The 20,204-nt window shown below is 46.1% G+C and overlaps 1 protein-coding gene across 4 annotated transcripts in view; it reads right to left on the bottom strand.

The window, feature by feature from the left end:
* The window catches only part of ABCA1 (ATP binding cassette subfamily A member 1), a 93,826-nt gene that overhangs the window by 4,274 nt on the left and 69,348 nt on the right, over window positions 1-20,204 (bottom strand). The window contains exons 21-46 of one of the 4 annotated variants that reach the window (XM_086629940.1): window positions 19,916-20,055; window positions 18,741-18,878; window positions 17,979-18,199; window positions 17,442-17,514; window positions 16,689-16,891; window positions 15,599-15,647; window positions 14,560-14,673; window positions 14,062-14,213; window positions 13,510-13,634; window positions 13,010-13,108; window positions 11,643-11,832; window positions 11,412-11,506; window positions 10,971-11,003; window positions 10,295-10,400; window positions 9,515-9,589; window positions 8,932-9,101; window positions 7,822-7,999; window positions 7,160-7,275; window positions 6,927-7,071; window positions 5,574-5,700; window positions 3,673-3,802; window positions 3,419-3,539; window positions 3,173-3,235; window positions 2,588-2,694; window positions 2,005-2,146; window positions 586-720 (exon numbers count right to left, since the gene is read on the bottom strand). In XM_086629940.1, the coding sequence (XP_086486066.1) occupies window positions 586-720; window positions 2,005-2,146; window positions 2,588-2,694; window positions 3,173-3,235; window positions 3,419-3,539; window positions 3,673-3,802; window positions 5,574-5,700; window positions 6,927-7,071; window positions 7,160-7,275; window positions 7,822-7,999; window positions 8,932-9,101; window positions 9,515-9,589; window positions 10,295-10,400; window positions 10,971-11,003; window positions 11,412-11,506; window positions 11,643-11,832; window positions 13,010-13,108; window positions 13,510-13,634; window positions 14,062-14,213; window positions 14,560-14,673; window positions 15,599-15,647; window positions 16,689-16,891; window positions 17,442-17,514; window positions 17,979-18,199; window positions 18,741-18,878; window positions 19,916-20,055 (3,247 nt within the window). The remainder of the gene's footprint in view (window positions 1-585; window positions 721-2,004; window positions 2,147-2,587; window positions 2,695-3,172; window positions 3,236-3,418; window positions 3,540-3,672; window positions 3,803-5,573; window positions 5,701-6,926; window positions 7,072-7,159; window positions 7,276-7,821; window positions 8,000-8,931; window positions 9,102-9,514; window positions 9,590-10,294; window positions 10,401-10,970; window positions 11,004-11,411; window positions 11,507-11,642; window positions 11,833-13,009; window positions 13,109-13,509; window positions 13,635-14,061; window positions 14,214-14,559; window positions 14,674-15,598; window positions 15,648-16,688; window positions 16,892-17,441; window positions 17,515-17,978; window positions 18,200-18,740; window positions 18,879-19,915; window positions 20,056-20,204) is intronic. The other 3 variants (XM_086629941.1, XM_086629943.1, XM_086629944.1) reach the window with 3 other exon arrangements.

The following is a 20,204-nucleotide window of genomic DNA, read 5'->3' as shown; positions in this document are numbered from 1 at the left end:
ATGACCTGCCCATTCTGATTATGCATACTGGAAACATTGAAAATAAAAAAGTTTGACTCATTTTCCAAAATGGGGAAAATAATTTATGCTCCAAACTTTAAATTAGCAAACATCTTTTTCAGAACTGAGAAGTACTGCTTATTCTGCAATTATAACATGTTGAAATACCCAGTTCTAAACCAAGTTAAAGTCAATTAGCTTGTTTAGAGCACTAGACTACTTTCTCCTGCACTATGAACTTTAGTAATCCTAAAGTTTGTCCTCTGTTTTAATCTAAAGAATTCTAAAATATTTATTTCCAATTTTCATTGAATTCTTAAAAAGACAGGACTGATTCTCCTGCACAGTAAGATTAACTTGTGTTCAGCAGGAAGGCTGTTATTTTTTTGTAGGTATAGAAATCTTTGCAGCAGTACTAAGGTAGTGAAGATGCTACACAGCTGGCAGTTGGGCATCATGTTCTAGACTCCCACTTCCCCAGTGATTCTTAAGAAATAGAAGCCTGGAGGCATACTACAGCTTAATTTGAACCTGATTTTTCTGTTTTCCAAGGAAAATGTTAATAAGCAAAGGTTGCAGACTCACCAGGAATACCACAGGTGGCCCTCCAATGAGGGCAATGGCTGTGGAGAGCTTGCGTCTGTTCCCTCCACTGTAATTCCCAGCATATTTTTCTCCATATTTCACAAGGCCTAGTTTCCGAATTGCCCACTCACCAACCTACAAGAGACAGCACAACACCATCTTGAATCAAGCACAGCAACATCTACACAATGAGATGTTCCTTATGAGCTTGGGCTTTAAAAACATTTTTCAGAAAAGCCACTCGTCTCGAGGACCTAAGGTCGCATGGACACGGGCTTTGAAATGCTCTGTTCACCTCTAGATCAGGATATATGCAGTCCTGCTCATGAGAGACCGGAAGATCAAATGGCTGCAGCTTATTGGCCAGTGAGTCTGAGTCCAACATCAGCTGAGCCATGTTAACCATCAGAGTAGTGATTTTAGCAGCACTGGCTTTAGCTAGCTTTCCAGTTGCTGTGGGCTTGCAGCAGGGACACGGTCACTAATGACACTCAGCAATCCCACTGTGGTGCATCTTAGCCTTTCAGACAGATGGGGAGAACCTGGTTGTCATTTGAGAGTATTACTGCTGGTGTCAATAGGCAGGAATTGTTGCCCTGGAGACTAAAAAGCATTGGGCAGAAAAGATTCAGCTACTACTTGGATCATACCCAGAACCAGGTCTCTTTTTATGTGGGGCTGGTGGGAACATCACACAGAAGGACTCATCAGCAGCCTTCAAAGAAGCTTGCAGTTTACACCCTTCATCACTACTCTCAAAGAGGGATTCAAGCTACCTGGACGCACCCTAGGCACCAGATCTGGCCCCATCCAAAGCACTGGGTACCGACGTCATCTTCCTACCTACAACAGTTCCTGTTCTGCAGCACCCAGGACACAGTGAAAACTGCTGTTTAACTCCAGGAAACAGCACTGAGAAGGCTGCTGTATGGTACTGACAGCTGTCACTAATTGTCTAAACACTGTTAGTGTAACCCCGTTCCTGAATGCTGAAACAGCAGCACTGTAATGATGCAGCGTGATCAACTGGAAAGATGTAACAGCCAGCATGAGGCTTCTGTTAAGCTATAGAGTGCTTGCTCCCTGGGACTTTGAAGCATTAACTCTCGACAGCAGGTGAGGTTCTGCATGACCTGCAACTCCACAGCCCTTAAACTCTTAAAGGAAAGAAGTCATTCAGTGGAGAAGTGCATCCACTATGAGAATACAGGACCCCAAGTATCTGCCCTTTCATTCAGTACACTTTTCTAGGCAGCACTGAAAAACCACAGCTGGTTTTCCCTGAAAGGAAAGGGAGGCAGATTTCACCATACAGTATCTTCAGCAGCTTCACATCACGGCATCACATGTCTTGCAGGGAGGGTGCATGTAAGCAGGAACAGTTGGTCACAGGAGTGGGTCCTATGGTGTTTCATTTACCTTGCAGACTTCTTTCTCTGGCACACCTCTCAGGAGGGCGAAGAACTCCAAGTGCTCTCGCCCTGTCAGCAGTTCATTAACAGCATCAAACTGTGGGCAGTAGCCCATGTTCTGATGAACTTCTTGGATGTTGGACAAGATGCTGTAAAAGAAAAAAAACCCTTTGTTAGGATTTCACCACTGCACACTGCTATTTTAGGTGTTAAGAGGAGGAACGCAAAACAGTGGTTTTGGAATCTCTGAACTAACAAAAATCCACAGTCTTGTAAGTCTGTCTTGGCCAAATTCTTTTTTCTCTCTCCCTGTTCCCCCCACCTCTCCCTTCTTTTTTTAAATATGACATTTAAACATGAGAGGGCAGGTATTCAGAAGTGACTACCAGACTAAATTAATTTTCCTAAGCTGCTGAAGTACTTTACCAGACTGAGCAAAGGGCTGAAACAGATGCCAGGAGTTGAAAAACAGATAAGCAGGGCAGAGTTTAGACTTGCTGGAAGTAGAACAAAGGCTGTGAAAGCTGGAGGAGAAGGCAGCAAAGGACTTGCTTTGACACAAAGCAGAGGAAATGTGCATGGTCTTTCACCTGTTTCCTTTGAGGAAAGCTTCTCCTCCTGTCACATCTGTATCACCAGTTAGCATCTTAAAAGTGGATGACTTGCCAGCACCATTTACTCCCAGGAGCCCAAAGCACTGGGGATACAAAAAAGCAGATGAGCACAGTGTGCTTGAGAACAGGATTCAGCTGCATCATTTTCAGCACTGACGAGATGTAAAGGAGCAAAGTTGACACCCAGGACAACTGGAGGGAGTCTTCAGCGCATTTTCAGAAAAAAAAAAAAACCACCTTCTGAACTTTCATTTTAAGTATAAATCTTCAGGCTGGGAAAACGAATGAGCTGTGGTGTCACCTTGGTGCAGTGCCACCACAGTGTATTTGTGCCAAACATTGGACAGTATTAGAGTTTGGTCTCTGGTCCCAGACAGTGAAAGTTCAGTATCTTCTTCAAAAGCAGAGAGATACAGAATCAGAAACTGCTTCAACTTTCAGGCATTCTCCTCTGATGTAATTTGAGCATCATCTGTTTCTGATCTTACCCTACCCTTTGCTGTCTGTTGCTCTTAAATACTGCAGTAATAGCAAAGCAACAAATTTGACAGATAAGCTTACCTCTCCAGGGGGGATTCCAACACAGATCCTATCAACTGCTGGCTTTCGCTTCATTCTGTAAATCTGAAACCAGAAGAAAACGAATGAGAAGGACAATATCAAAGACAACTGCAATTAGAGCCATACATATTTAACACTCCAAACATGCTCCTGTTTTGATCCCACTAAATTCCTTTGAATGATTCTTCTGGTGAACTGCATGGGTTTGTGCCAACAAGTCTTAGGAGTGCAGAACTTTTCTGTCACCTTGGTTAGCTCCTTGATTTCCAAGATGTCACTCTGTCCTCCTCCGCTAATTATCCTCTGTCTCTCTCTGGTTACATCCTCGTCTTCATCATTCACAGGAGGCAGCTTGGCATAGACAGGCCTGGAGAGAGCAACATGATAAAGTCTTAACAGAAGATGACAGAGCCTCCACAGTTAATATTCTCCCCACTTCATTGGGTACACCAATGAAAACTTCACCTTCCTGCAGCAGTGGATTGGAGCAGACAACCTACCTGGGTTTGATGAAGAACCTGTACTGGATGAGCACTGTGATGAGGAAGAAGACAACACCCTCTACTGCCATGGCAAAGAGGTTCCTTCCCACCAGGTCCCATGACAGAGGGGACACGAAACGATTTTCTCCTGCCAAAATGAGACGAAGAGCACAGTCATCTTTCCAGAGCAATGGGAGTGAGCTAGTATTTCTTCCTGCAGAACTCATGAAGTTGGGCACCAGTGTAAGTGGAGAGCAGCCATTGGGAGGAGGGAAGGGACAGGCCAATAAGGGGCCAATTGTGACCATGTGCACATTTCTTACTATAGCGAAGCTGAGACTTGGGCCGAGAGAATTTAGTCTGCCAAAGAAGAGCTGGCTCGCCTTCCCAAAAGGTTGATGAAGCACAGAAAGATTGTGACTCAAGCCTGGCATCTGCATACCAGAAAAAGATTACCCAGCTTTCTAGAATCTCAACCATTCCTTACATTTGGCCTAATGATCCTCTCCATACAGTTGGCTTTATGCATTTTTATTTAATGGCCTTAACTCAAAACTCTGGGGACCTATCTGCCAGGGTCTCTTCAGTCCTTGTAACAAACTAAAGGGGACAGCTGTTGTGATAGTTCAATGTGGGCGAGGGGGTTCTGCTGGCAGGAGAGGCGATTTGCTCCCTGTGCTATCAGATCAGACTCCCATCCCCCTCGGGGTTGAGCCAATCATCGGCGCCTCTGCGAATTGCCCTATTTACGTTGGGACAAAGGAACAGGAAAAGGTGCTTTTGCCCAGAAGCGAGGAGAGGGGAGGGGGCGCTGCCCCTGCTCCCTGGCCCCCCGCTGGGCGGCTGCCTGGGTCGGGCAGGCACCACGCGCTCAAGATGGCAGCAGCAGAGCCGCTTGGGGAACTCGGGGAGCGCCCCGCTCCCGGGGTGCCCATGGGGCCAAGTTCACCCAGAGAGAACTGAGATCTGACAGAAACGGCCACACAGACACCAGGTCAGTGAAGATGGAGCTGGAGGAGCTGTGCAGAGCTGAGTTTCCCCTGCAACTGGTGGCGAGATGGCAGGGGGCCCCCCTGCAGCCAAGATGGGCTCGGCGGAGCAGAGACCCACTCGCGGCCCGTGGAGAAGCCCACGTCAGGGGAGAGATGTCTGAGCCTTAGAGAGGTCGTGGAGCATGGGATGCACGACAAGTAACTGTTAATAATGGAGCCTGGGATGCACAATGAGGTCGTGAGGCATCTAGAGTCCGTGGGACGACCCACGCTGAAGCGAGTGGCCACAACTCCCTGGGAATCCGAGACTGTGGTAAAGCCTGTGCTGGAGCAATCCGATGGGGAAGGATTGTGTCCTGCGGGTAGGACTCATGCTGGAGAAGTTTGTGGATTTTTTCCTCGTGAGTAGGGGATCCACTGGAGCAAGGGAAAATGGTGTAAGGACTCCTCCTCCTTTAAGAAAGGAGTGGCAGTAACAACATGGATGAACTGACCTGCACTCCCCCATTCCCTGTCCCCCTGCGCCGCCGGGGGTGGGGAGGTAGAGCTGGGAACAAAAGGAAAGAGGGGTGGGGAGGCGTTTTTAAGATCTGGCCTTGTTTTCTCTTTATCCTCTCAAGTTTTGTTTCCCTTTGTTTTTTTTTAAGCAACTGTTAATAAATTGTTCGGTTTTAAGAAAGCTGAGTCTGTTTTGCCCAGGACCATGGTTGGTGGGTGCTCCCTCTGTTCTTGTCTCGAACCTCAGTCCTTTTATTATAAAACCACTACAGCTGTGGAGACTCGCCAGCTTTGATCACATCTATGCTGCAAATTGTGCACTTTCCGTTCCAGAAAAGTCAGAGAAGCAAAGGGTGCTCCTCTGGAGCAGGCTTGATTTTCCCCTGTTCAGTTCACACCACTGTCCCTGTGATACACAATTTCACTTACCAAACCTCTCCAGAGCATCAGCCATGGCCTGGTTTTTCACCATGTCAATGAGTCCCCTCCCCAGGCAGAAGTGGGGGAAGATGAGGAAGACAGACTTTAGGATGTCATTGATGTTGTTCAGCTTCTGCTAAAAGAAAATCCAGTGTCAGTGAGCCATCTGAGCAGAAAACAGCCACCACCTGTTAAGTGTGACTCATGTTGTGATTGACCCCTCCCTACCCCAACACTTCAACTACACAAAAATTCAAGGATTAGATACGCTCTCCAAGAGCCAGTGCCATGGCTCCTCTGGACAGTCAGTGCTGTTGCGTTGCTCAAGATGCTATTAACACAAGCAAACTGCACGAAAGGAGAGATTCCTCCAAACACTCACAGTATAAAAGGCAATGTCTGCAAATGAAAATATGCAGAAAGGTCACAGGTTGAAGAGACAGGAAAGTTGTGCTTGCATCAACTGGTTATCTCAGTGGCTCTGGGTAGCCTCTCCCTATCCCATATTGGAGGCTCTAATCCTTTTCCTTTGTTGTCTTCCAGTTGGCTTAGCCCACAGGTTGGACAGACAGCAGCCTGAGGAGAGGCTCCTGTTCTGCCAGGCACTAAACTTCAAGCATGTGTATGTTTTTACTGAACTAAAACAGGCCTTGTAACAAAAGGGACCATCATCAAGGACTGCCCCCTTCTGCCCACAGGCAGTGGTACAATCTACAGGTAACTCCCACAGTCTCCTCAACCTCTTCCCACAAGGAAGTCTTCACACCAGTGCTGGTCAAACAGGGCCTGCTAAGACATCTTGTGTTGCATGCAGGCATGAGAGGACCTTGCACCTTCCCCAGTAGGCATCTGGCTTTAGAAAAACTGAAGCGAGGTGCCTAAGTTCCCAATACAGAAGGTATCTACCACAGGAGGCAAAACTGATGGCAGCTAAAAGTTTGAGAAACTGCCCCTCATGAAGAACATAGAGTAAATTCTATTTCAATGTAATTGTTGGGGTTTTTTTTCTCACCCTAAGGGTGACTGAGGAGCAGAAGAGGTTGCCCAGAGAGACTGTGGAGTCTCCATCCCTGGAAGTGTTCAAAACCTGATGGCCCTGAGCAACCTGCTCTAGCTGGCCTTGCTCAGAGGTTGGACTAGACAATCTCAGGAGGTCCCTTCTCACTTTATTCTGCAAACATTGCTGAAGTGGGCTTTAACCCATTTCTATCAGAACCTGTGTTTAAATCACTCCAGTAGCTAATGGGTACAGGCCAGGGGCTAGCCTTTCTGGACAACGGGATGCTAAAGCTAAACATGGGACCAACATGGAACTAGATTGCAGCAGCATTAAGACAGTGAGAAGCTTCTGGGGAAACATACATTGTTGGTGAAGAGCTCCAGGACAAAGGTGGCCACGCTACCATTGATGCCAATGAAGAGGTTCACACTGGTCAGCACAACATATGCTGTACTGGGGATTTTGAACACGAAGGAGGCTGGATACATGAGAGGAGTGATGGACCACCTGGCAAGAGGAAAGGCAGCAACATCCAGTAAGCATCTTCAAAGTCTAAGAGTCTTCCCAGTCATCCTTCTGATGAGAAATTCCTTACCCATAGAGAAACAGAAGGAGAGCCAGCACAGGCAAGTTGGAGGAGGATACATAGGACTTCTGCTGGAAGCAGATGAAGATGATGATGACTAGTGTGGCTGGAACAATGTAGTTGCACTAGAAGGTGAAAAATATGGCTTTAGATTTGTTTCCAGATGACAAAAAAAGTGAAAGGTGTCTTTCTGCTCCAAACCAATGGTTTTCAACATTCTTCAGTGTTCCCAAAGCCGTTTCCAAATGGCAGACTCTTAGGAGAATCACGTGTGAACTACAACGTAGCACATATGAATTTACATTTCTTGGTCCCTCTAGAAGTAGTCAGTAAGCTCTCAGAGGTCCTGGATACCACAGGTTGAAAAAACCTCCTTTTAACAGAGCAGAACAAGGGGCTACACAAGCAAACATTTTGGGGCAGGTATTTTAAAGTTACGTAATAAATGATGATTGAGTTTATGACTGCCCTCCCATCCTCTGTTCAGTGTTCCATGTCCCACAGAGGTGAGCCACTGCCTCAAGAGAGTAAACACAAGAGTCACAGGCACATTTGTTATTCACTGAACTAATGTGGTGCCCACTGGCCCTCAACTGCACTTTGCACTTCAGTGCAACAGACACCCTGCAAACACAGAATGAAGGACAGGTTAGCAGTCACAAAGCCCTTACCATATCCCAGACAAAGTTGGCCAGCCAGTAGATCACAGGCTTCACACCACTGATGAACTGCATGTGTTTAGCCTTACTGACACGTTCCTGGATAAGGAAGACCACAAAGCTGGCAGGAACAAAGGACATGGCAAAGATCACACAGATGGAGACTAGGACATCCACAGAGGTGGTCATCCTGGCGAAAAAAAAAAAAAAAAGAAGAAAGTGAAGTGTTTGTAGACTAGAGCTGGCTCCTTCGAGATGACACAAGGCAGCTCATGCAAGGCAGTGCAGAAACGTTTCTCCTTCTGCTGCCCTTGTTTTGCAGAGTAAAGGATGACCACACCAGGCTGACTTAACTGCACGGTTTTTCTCCAGCCATCTAACAAAGGGAACATACACAGCCTGTTGGCATGTCAAGGACAGCAGTGCAACCTGGAGACTGGTTGGTAACTTCAGCATAATAGCCTCCTTTCTGCCTTCTTTATCACCACCGCTTTGTTTCCCACTTAATGCATTTCTTGAGGTTGCTGGGGGTTTGGTTTTTTTTTTTTGTGTTGTTTTAAAGTTCAGAGGTACCTGACTGTTGTCTGCCACTGCTCTAAGATTTGAAGGATGAATCTGCAGACAGTTTGTAAGTCCTGATTCTGGTTGTGGTAGTAGTGGACTAGCCAATGCCTCTGTGCAGCAAGTCCTGTGCACTACTGTGTGTCCCCCAGGTTGAGACAGTGGTCAAAACTGAACAGGATCTATCAATAGTTCCTAGTCAAAAGGTAGCACCTCGGGACAAAAGAATGACCATATTCATGGCAAGCCACCTTTTTGGATATGGCTAAGAGGAATTTCCTGTGTGGCAGAAGGTCTGAAGATTACACTGGTTCTTAGAACCTGCAGCTTCCAAGGACTCAAGATACAGAAAGCTTGCACAGCAGTGCTGTTCAACAGTAAGTGCTCAACAGCACATGTTGCCACTTGCCTAGACCATAGAATATAAGGCCAGTATACTAGAGCCTAAATGCCACAGGTCACTGAGTGTACACCGGAGAGGCTAAAACCTCCCATGTTGCCTGTTTCCAGTAATCAGCAGCTGATGAGCAAAAACTCATCTGCGTTCACATCAGGACTTACAGAGCCACTTCAGAGAGCTGTTGCTTGGTGAGGTTGAGTGGGTGATTGAAGGCGGTGATCCCATAAGCACTAGGGTTTTTGTCCTGCTGCAGGTTGGCCCGAAGGATGGCATTGTTGATCACATTCAGGAAGGAGGCAATGGCATGCCAGCCCTTGTTGTTGAACCACACCTGCAAAAGAGCACACCGGCATCAGAAAGGCACCACGTACATCAGCTACCCAACAGGCTCCTGAGCCCTGCAGCACGTCTCTTCCTCTATTGAGGGCATATAGTTTCTTTCCACATCCTTCCAGCTAGTTTGCTCAGGAACAGAACATACAGTTTGCTCAATAACCACAAGAGGCTGCTGGAAGCTAGCACTGATCCCACACTGAACTCCTTCTGGGCCTGAGGCCTAGACTGCAAGAGAGAAAGATTTTGGGGAAAGCCGTGCAAGAATATATTTGCTCCACTAGCAAACACGGAGAGCTCTGGTCTGCACAGTTGTCTAAGGCAAACTACTGCGACTTTGCTAACTGAAACCAACTCCAAGTTACCAGAGCTTCAAACAGCAAGCATAGCAATGACGATTGCTTAATTTACCTTCACATTGTTTTTGGTATCCAGGCCTTTCATGAAACTTGACAAGCTGTTGAGAAATCGATCCCCAGAACTCCCCTGTAAACAGCAAAGAGACAGTTACTTCCCATCTGAGAGTACCTTTATTCATGTCCTGGAGGTCTAGTGGAGGTCACACCATGTTTTTCACAAGTCTGACAGCTCTCTTTCCATTCTACAGCACCAAGCCAGAGGTGCTAGGAAGTCTGAGAAACTGCAGCTTTCTTCCCTCTTTTCCTTTCTGCAGTCCTACTGGTAAGAGAGGTCAGCCTTACGCCTCCTTTTTCCCCAGCAATAAGTATTAACTAAGGTCACAGGCAACCTTCAGAGACACTGCAGCCCACAGGCAGTCTCAGAAGAAAGCAGTGGCCCAAATTCTCTTCTGAACCAAGGCAGATTAAGCATAGGAGGGCTCAACTGAGGTTTTGAAGGAGATGACAACCACTTGTTAATTTCCTGAGACAGCCCACCCTGTCCTGCCACAAAACACTCAGAGGCATCTGTAATCCCCAATGGCTTTCAACTGGTGTTGGGCAGAATCCGCATCAGCAACATGGGCTGTGTAAGCCTCAGCTGAGCATGTTCGTAAGTCTTCTGCTGCTTCCAGACACCAGCCTGGGAGCTCCCAGCTCTGAGGCAATGGGGAGAAGCCACTGGACGCAGTGAACAATCACATGCTCCTCATTTTATGGCTTCCAAATCATTTCCCAAGTAACAAGATTTTGACATTAGTGCATCTTAGGTTTATGGGGGACAGCTGCTCACCTGTGCTAGCTCCAAGATTTTCTTCACCTGTTTAATGGCATCAGTGACTTCATGGCTTGGAGGAAGCATGAGGGAACTGCTGGCTCCCAGGGAAAAGCCACCATACCTGAAAGTTCAGATAGAATGTGATGCTAAGGCCTACTCACTGACCTCCAGAAAACACCACTCCTCCTCCCTTCCCAGATGTCTCCTCTTCCTGCAGTATATCCAAGACAAGTGTCTCCACTCTTAAATGAAGGGATGACTTTGATCTTCCTACACTGCTGCTTAGCCGTATGTCTCCTGCTCCTTGTTTCTGGGGTTAAATATCCGTCCTATGTCTGCTCAATGTGCTGTTCCATTTAATGAATGCAGTTATCTGCTGCTGCCAGTGCAGGCGAAGCAGGACACCTCCCTGTTTCCCTTGCTTGGAAGAAGAGCATCTCCCAGGATGGAGTATCAATAGGCTGGTCTTGCAAATCTTTTCAAGCCAATACTGCTCTCTGCATAAAGCAGGCATGCTCTCCAGTGATGTGCTCTGGGGTTGTTCCATTTTATCCTTAAGTATGCTCCCCCAACATTTGGCATTGAAGAGTCACATAAAACAAACTGCAAAGCAGGCTGGGTCTGTCCTGCTTAATACAGTGCTCAAGGGTTAATGGACCACATACAAGCTAGAGAAAAGGCAGTAACTCACCTGAACTCATTCACCCAGATCTTATTCTTTAAGCTGTAGAGACAGAAAAGAAAGCCAATGTATAATACGGGGAGCAAGAGGAGAGACAGACCTACAAGTGCTGCAGGCACAGGGCCAGGGAAAAGAGTGTTGTAGCCTCTCACATCTGTCCTACGTCCCAACACTCCTCTTTGGTGTAATCCCTAGGGTTGGTGCCCAGACTTTCCCCGTACTCTGCCTACAAGGCTCAGGACAGTCCCCTCAGAGCTGCCACAGCATCACTAATAAAGCAGAAACACCACCTGAGCTGTGGATCAGGACAGTGTGAGGAGCTGAGTGGGTATTGGCCCACTGCCGAAGAGTTTGGGTTGCCCAGGCCTATTCGCCTATCTGTGCAGCGTTACCCACACAGCAAGCAGCATTGGGTGGGGAGGGAAGGGAGAGGATGTGTTCAACAGCTACCTTTTCCCAATGATCTGCACGTAGGTCTTCACTAGGTAGTCTGATATATTGCGGCCTGTCAGATTCTGGAGGATGTCAGCAGTGTCTTGCTCGCGCTGGCGTCGCCAGGGAAAACACAGACAAACGTCCATCAGAAAGTGCAGATGCCGAGTCAAACAAGCTGCGTGCAGTGCTGCACGCAAGAATCACATCCAGCTGCTCCGCTCTCCCGGAGCGCTCCCTCCTTCCTACCTGTGGGGGTGGCAGCCCGCCTGCACCAGGGGGGCACACAGGCAGCATCTTCTTGATCTTCTCATTGCTGCACTCACAAGATGGGGAAGGGTTCTCCATGCTCCAATTGCCTTTTGAGAAGATGTCCAGGACTGAGTCTGGGACTGAAGCGGTGGTCCATTCCCTCTGCCCCACAGTACAAGGAGTGTCTCTGTGTCAGGAAAGAGGCAAGGCAAACGTAGTTATTAAACCAACTATGATGACCTTTGCTTACAAGCCATTTAAATAACAGACACCACAGTCCCCAGAAGAGGCAGGCTGTTTTTCAAAGGAGCCTGACCTCACTGGAAAAACAGCTCAGAGTAACAGACCAGGCTCTGCAGCTTCTGGCAACAGGTTCCAGTGCCAGAGACTGAGGTTAGCCCAAACTGAGTAGTGCTGGACACTCCTCTCTTTTCACTCTCTCTGCAGCACGAGTGCTTTATTTGAGTCATTCCCAGCAGACAGTGTCCAGAGTTTAAGGAGCATTTGGACAATGCTCTTAGTCACAGTTTAGTTTGAAGCAGTCCTGAGAGGAGCCTTGAGTTGGACTCAATGATCCTTATGGGTGTCTTCTAACTAGAGATATTCTATGACTCCAAGATCATAGCAGACAGTCATTTTGTGGATGACATTTCTGCCCTTGAGGCACCAGAATACTATTCCTCCCTAAGGCAGCCTCCTCCCTATGCCCTGTGGATGGAGTAACCGAGGTCCTTTGTCTGTTTTGCAGGATACAGCTTATTTTCCACCACTGGCCAGCACATAGGGCCCCTTGCACTCCTCCTCATCATCCTGTGAACATGAGCTGCAGTTCCTCCAGGCTAGAGACACATTATCCCAGACTGTATATCCCTTCTGCACTCACAGCCTGGATCTTCAGTGATTTACCCAAGGCCATGCAGCAAGTCAGTGGCAGAGCTAGGTAACACCATCAGTGCTATCTGGCTTTCCACTCTTTCTGCGGGTGTTTGTGGAGGTGCTAACCTAGGTTTCTAGTGCAGCTAGAAACACAGGATTGTAGAATGGGAATAGCTACAGTCAACAACACACAGCAACACAGCTAGGTCCTTTTCCACGTTCAGGACCAAATAGTAATTTGAGAGAGGGACTACTGTCTCTTTACCATTTCTGTCAGTAAGGACTTGCACTCAAATCTCACTCCCTCACCATGCTGAGGGCTAGTAACTTTCTAAAAGGTCCCGAGCAGAAAAATTGAATGTAATTGCAACTCTTTGGCCTAAATCCTGCTCTGGCCATGCATGACTATCATTCTCTAAAGCCAGCTAAATCTACTGGGTGACCAGAAGCTGAGGCTGGGCTTCTTCCCAGCCTGAAGTTCCACTTACGGGATGGAGTGTCCCAGCATGCAGCGTGTCCCAAAACCAGGCTTATTGAGAAGGGCGTCCAAAAGTCTCTGAGTGCCTGCATCTTCTGCAGCATCGTTGCTATGAGTACAGTAGATACACTATCAGGTCAGTGGGATAACACGCACACAGCAAAAGCAGCATCACAGCATGGGTGAGAGCTCAGTGAAAGAGCTCAGGAAAAGGATATGGGTGATTTCCCTTTGAAGAATGCTTGGCCTAGGAGCACACACACAATCCTGGTCTTTGTCCAGTATTACTAGAGTCATAGCACCATTCAGAAATAGGTATGACCTTACCAGTAGTTACAGTTGGCATTTAAAGGTCCAAAAAGAAAATACTAGGAGTTTATTAAGATGTGTTTCTGAGCTAAGCACAGAAAACTCATCTAAACAACTTGGAAAGGAACTCAGTAACTGACATTTGCAGAGAAGAACAGAATTGTAGGATTTAGCACCATTTCTAGGTGACAAGAAACATACCTAATAAAAGTGTACTGTTCATCATACATCCAGGGCTGTAATTCCAGGCTAGGATACTTCCCAAAGGGAGGAACAATCAGGCTGAACATGAGAGCAATACACACAAAGACCGCTGGCAGCACAATCTGAAATTGCACAGAAGGAGAAAGCCCTTTTTAAAGCGAATGCTCCCACAGGCATCAGGAGCTACCTGCGAGTCACTTAATGGATCAAAACTTTTTCAAAGTTTCTCAGGAAAGTCTTTGCTATTTACACTAAGGCACTGCTAGACACCAATGCAAGACCTATCCTGGCATTCCATCGGGGCACTCACTTGGGATGCAGAGAATCCAGCCTGCAAATCCTGCTCTCAAGGCCAAATTTGGATTTGAACCTCAGCTGCATCCTTGCTGTGCAAGGACACTGTCATCACTTGGTTATCACGTAACTTCTTTCACTTGCAGAGCCCCTTTTTGCTCAGATGTGCAGTAAGCAACAGTTTTGGTTATCTGTATTCCTTTGAGGTTTTCTGCCCACCTTCAACTCTGAACCCTGCACATTAGGTGCTCTCACCTGTGCAAAGAAGCCCTTCCGGCTTCTTTTGGCAATAAGCAGCCTCTTCCACAACAGAGCCATGAACTGCTGCTGGGTGAGCTTCCAGCCCTTCATCTGATAGGAGCCTTTCCCATCCACGCCACTGAGAAGGTCTGTCTCTCTGGATTCTGCTAGCAAGAAGAAATGACCCTCATTCAAAAGCTCACCGAGATGTTCTCCAGGCACTTCTGTGCTGGAGACGCAGGGTGACAGCTGGAGCAGCTACTCTCACTCATCAAAAAAAAAAAGGCAAGCAGTGAGCAGAGACAGCAACGGAAATTCACACGAATGCACTTTCACCCTTATCATCCTGAGCCTTGACAGGAGGACCGAGCAGGCTATGGATACTGCGCTGCCCCCTACTCCTGAAGGCAATTAAAGCACCACTCCTTGGACAGTCTCAGCCTTATGATCTGCAGTATTTATAATACTAAAGAGTATTCACAAGAAGAAAACAGGATTGAGCCCCAGCAATACCTGGATCTACATCTGAATCATTAGGATCAAATGCATCATCTTCTGTAAACGGACGAAGGCAGCTCTGTCTGTCTCCAAACACGCGCCTGTTCCTTCTTGCTGGCAATGTCCCGTCTGAAAATAATGTAATTACAATTAGCTGAACTGCTTCAGTTAATCTCAAATTAGCCCCAGAAAAAACAAAGCAATATCATTTTCATTTTACATGTCTTCTACTTGCAAATTGAGGAGCTGATCTGGAGTAACTTCAGTGCAGGTAAAAGTAAAACTAAGAAAGTAAAACTAAGACTATCATTCTGCAAGGGTCATTTTGTGTGCTGTCCTAGAAGCTTCTTCCAGTGCACTGGACACCTTTTTTTTTTTTTTTTTTTCGTTTAGCCATGGAAATGGCAGGCTGTTCTCACTGTAAGAAAATTCTCACTTAATATGCATATGACTCCAAGTGCAATTTGCTAGCACTAGTTTATCAGGAAATGCTGGCACAAGCATTTAGTGCAGTGAGCTGCTCTCAGAAAGAGAAAGTCTCTACTGCAGTCTGACCCTGTCAGGAGTTTTTCTATTCCTCAGAGTAGAAAATAGCATCAGTCAAGTAATTCACAATACACTCAAACACTAGAAACTCTCCACTATTAAAAAATAAACGTTACTATTAAGTCAACAGAAGTTAACAGTATATAAAAGCATGCATTAAGTATGCCATGAACAGCTATTTTAGGTCATTAAAAATATTAGCACAGCAGAGTTCCAGTTCAGTCTGAAACAGGAACCTGTCACAGCTTAGCATGTATTGCTGTGTAGCTGGATTTGCTGCCATACACAAAGGTCATCCACCTGCCCAAGGCTGGTGACAACAGGAATGCTCCTCATTTGAGATATCTACTAAACTCTTTATTCCCCTGGTGCTAAGCCCTGCACTGAGATTTTTACTCCTGAAATATCTAGACTTGGTCAGCCTTGTGCTTAAACAGCATAAATACCATACAAAAGGGTACCTCCCCTTGACGTTCCCTCCAACACTGTAGGAGACAACTACACTCACCTGAGGTTTCTGCATCCACACCACTATCATCAGCCACCTTCAGGAAGATCTGAAAAGCAACAGTAAGCATTAGTGAAAATTAGAAGAGGAGTGATATTGTGGAGACTGCTTCAGGAGATGCCATGAGAGAGCACAAGACTGATAGATGCAGCACAGGAACAGAGGATACAGGTTTTAATCCTGGCGTGATGAAGACATGGACTTTGGAGCTTTACTCCAGCTTCCAGCAGTCAGCCTGTAACCACACACAAGTCATTCCCCCTTTCCAATGTCAGTTCTCAGTTCATCTCAAACACAAACTCTTTCCCCTGTCAAAGTTAAAGACCTAATTACTAAATTTGGGGAATCTCATCTTCCTCTCAGTTTGACAGTGCTCACATTCCTGTTCACACTTGAATAGGCACCTTTGTGGAGCTTGTCCCATGGGCTCTCCCAAGCCAGAAAAAAAAACATTTTCCAATTGCAGATAGCAGCCCAGGCCTTCACAACTGTGGGAGGACCTAGAGGGAAACCTCAATAAGTGACACCACCACTGTTTCAGTTTCCCTTGTCATTATATATATAAAAAAAAAAAAATATTTCACATGAACAGGGGATAAAGTACATGACCCTGCTGTGACAAAAGAAAGGGAGACTTCTCAGTTGGAACACAGCCACAAGAAACAAACCCTAAAAACACCCCTAATAAAGGCATACGTCTAAGTTTTTTCTGTAAAGTCCAGTCTCCAGAGCTGAAATGTATGTTTCCAGTTGAGTGCAGCACAAGGCATCTTTCAAAATACCTCAGAGGTGTTTACACAGTCATTAGAAGCCGAACTGGAGGCCAATTTTTCACATGATATCTCAGCAAAGTGCAACTGAGTACAAAGGACCTGTCAATACTTGCCTGTACTACGTTTCAGTTTTTAATGCACACTTTCATGAGCACACTCTTGAACAGAGCAGAAGACAATCCATTTTGGAGAGAAATCAAAGCTGCCTGTTCCACAATAAATGTTTACAGGAAGAGACAAGACTCTGTCTTGTTCTTATTTCTGCTATGATTCATTTTGCCCAGTTTAAGTCAAAAGAGAATCTTCGGCTCACTCACCTCCTCCAGGGTGGTTTCAGAGATGCCATAGCTGGAAATGCCAAGATCAGAGAGACGGTCATCAATTTCATGGAACAGCTCCACAAAAGCTCCCTCTTTAGCAGCCTTGTACGGCAAGACATAGGTCAACTCATGGCCGATGTCCTCCACCAGCCTGGACTCAGGAACGTGTTTTGTAATGAGAGTTGAAATTGCAGAGACATCTAGAAGAACCGAAAGGAGAAGATGGTGTTCATCTTGTTACTGCTTATTATGTAAAAAGAAGAGCTCAGTCTGAAAAACCGTGCCAGAAGGAAAGGAGGGAAAAATCAGACATCTCTGGAAAGCAGCTCATTTCCATTGAAAATCTGGTTTCTTTTTACACTTAACACAAAATTGGACGAAAGCTTAGACCCAGGTCTGCCTATTCTTATTTGCAGAATCTGTGAGAGCTTTTACATGCTACTGGCAGCCCAGCAAGTCATTGATGCACAGTTCACCAGCAAACATTACGTATTGCTAAGAGGCCGCAACTATATAATCTTTGGTTATTAAATCTCAGGACAGCTTAAACCCAAAATGACTCACTAAAGAAAAATGTTCCAATATTTACGGATTTAAAAACACCACTTCTGTGAATTTAATAATTGTCCCAAGAATGTAGCTACACAGGGGCACAAGGTTAAGGTAGTTGTTGAGGGTCAAAGATGGAGCAGTGCCAGCACTGACACTGAATCTCATTGTCACTGAATGTCATTCTTTTCCAAGCCTCACCTATTGTCAGTGTGTCACTTTCATGGTCACTGCCAAGGCCAGCGTCAGAGCTGCTCTGGGAAACACTGTCATCCTGGTCACAAAAGAGAAGACAATCATTGTTTTCTGCTGTTTACTCAAAAAAGGGCCCACCAGATGCTACGCTCTAGGTATCTCCAACCAGATGCTGCAACATGCTGGATTCTCCAGAGAAAAGTCAGAAAGTAATGGTGACATACCACTGCAAAGGGCTAAAATACAAGAAGTCACAGTTATAGAAGTGAGTGTTACAAAAGTGTGCACTTCATCTATTCTGTATCTCGCCAATCAGCTTTGGACCAGCGGCACTGAAATAAACTATTACGGAGATATACGTACCATGAAACAGTTTAACCAGACATCTGGCATAGCTGCCCATAAAGGCAAATAATGCTTCTTTTAAAGAATAAGGTATGTCTCTTTGAGACATTGTACCATGTAAAATCTTAGCTGCTGCTTCCCATAAGCCTAAGATTTCATGAAGGAAGAATGAATATGAGCTGGAAGGGTCAGCTGTACCTTTTTCAGATAGGACACTGTGCTGCTACTGTTTCGGCAGGAGCTCAGAGAGGAATCCACATCCTTCTTGACCAGGGTCAAATAATAGCCTGTCCCCAGCTGGTTCTTCAGGAAGAGAGAAGAGCCAACACAGCAGAGCTTGCCGTGAGAAATGATGGCAATGCGGTCCCCCAGAATGTCTGCCTCATCCATGTGGTGCGTGGAGAGAATGATAGTACGACCTGGAAAAAAAGCAAGGGAAGCCATTGCTGGTAAGTCAACCATACTTGTGTTCCCAAGCCAAAGCCACAATCATCTGGATCTTGCCATGAAGTTGGATGGGAAGTTGATGCCACAAGACCAGGCTCCTTTAGATGAGCTTAGCAGTACGGAGAAGGTTCACAACTGCTGTCATGGGTTTATTCTCCCCACTATCTGCAGGCCTTCGTCATATCCAAAGGCCAGTTAATTTCATGTCAGCAAGGCTGGTTGCATAAAGCAGAACCGGACACTGCTGAATACCAAGGGTGAATTCCTGACTTTAACTGCCATCACAACCCAGCGAGAAACTTTGTTCATGAGTTCTGACATGAACAGGATGAGAAAGGAGGACAGATGAGAGATTACAACATCCTTGTCCTGCATGCTCTTTGTTCCTTCCTCAGCACAGGCAACAATAGATTTGCAAAAACACATTGCCATTTTGAGAACAGTCATGAATCAGACTATTTTCTTTTGCTTTCCATGACACATTCATTAGGAGTAGAGAAAAAGACCACATACCTTGCCGATACTTCAGAAGCAATTCCCATATTCCTCTGCGAGAATAAGGATCCACCCCAGCTGTGGGCTCATCCAGAATGACAACCTTGGAGCCACCAACAAAGGCTAAGGCGACTGAGAGCTTTCTCTGCATGCCACCTGACAGGCACAAGAAGAAAGAGGTGATCAGGCTAATGCAGAGATGAGGGGAACAGCAATAGCTGCAGCACAGGGGACAATGAGCTCTCCAAGAGAAAGCAGAATTGCATACTGAGAAGACCAAGCACTGCTACTATTTCAGGTCTTCAGGGTCCCATCACCTTCAGGACAGGTGATAATTCATCTGGATGGTCTTCTTTCAGTGGAGTCTTTTGACTGTCCTCCTACTGCAAGAAACCACACTTTGCAATTTCTTCCTTAAGTGACTCGTACTATCTCAACATCAGAAGTAGCTAGTCACCAGCCTGGAAGCCTAACTGTGTTTGAGGATCTGGAGCATAGGTCTCCAGAGCTTGAGCTGTAGAAATAGGTGCCCAAGAGACACCCCTCCTGTGGAAGTGTGCCAGAGGCAGCAGCAAGGAATTATATTACACTCTCCAGTACTAAAGCCAACCTGTGGCCATCTGCTCTCCTTTGCCAAGGCCAAACATGCAGTCTGTGGTGACAGTTAAGTCAGAGACAAAGGAGCCTCAGTTGCTCAACTGTCTGGTACAGACTGATACTGGGAATTCTGCTGCTCCTGAACAAAGGGGAGGGACACTCCAGGATGTCAACTGAAGAAGCAGAAGTTAACGCAAGAAATGCACGTATGGTTCACAAACAGCAAGAGACTTGGACATTATGGTCTGAGCCACTCTCAGCTAAATCCATAAAACCCAAACATATTAGTAAGTGTTTGGAGAACACATATCACATGCAGCTGGACTATGTCATGATGGAAACAATTACAAAATTCTCTGAGAAAGTGAGTGACTTGTTATGGCCATTAGATAGCAAAAGATAGTATAAGATTTTTACTAAGACACATTGATTAGGTACTTGATAAATAACTCATCTCCTGAAGTGCTTCACTTTGTGATAGTCTATATTTAATTGGAGGATCTAACCAAGGTCCATGATGCAGACTCTGTGAAAACGGAGAGAGTTTTTCTGGAGCTGAGGAAGCAGCTGAGAAACGTAAAAGCAGCTGAACCTACCAGAGAGTTTGCTTGTCCTAGCTTTCAGTTTGTGTGGCAAACCGACATCCATTGCCATCTGCTCCATCTCCTCTTTCACCTTCTTTTCTGGCAGCCCTTTGAGCCGAGCGTAGAACCAGATGTGCTCCTCCACAGTCAGCCTAGGGAACAGGAGCAGGCTCAGGGCACAGGTGATAACACCATGCTAGGATTCATCCCTTGCATTAGCATTACAACAGGCATGTTTGTCCGCTCAGGAAAACATCTAAGGGTAAGGCTTCAGGAAGGAGCTACAGACTAGATGTGCTTA

The sequence above is a fragment of the Tauraco erythrolophus genome, chromosome Z, assembly GCF_009769465.1.
Source record: "Tauraco erythrolophus isolate bTauEry1 chromosome Z, bTauEry1.pri, whole genome shotgun sequence".
Taxonomy (NCBI): Eukaryota; Metazoa; Chordata; class Aves; order Musophagiformes; family Musophagidae; genus Tauraco; species Tauraco erythrolophus.
Note: the sequence above shows the minus strand (reverse complement) of the source record. Positions and strands in the feature narration are given on the sequence as shown.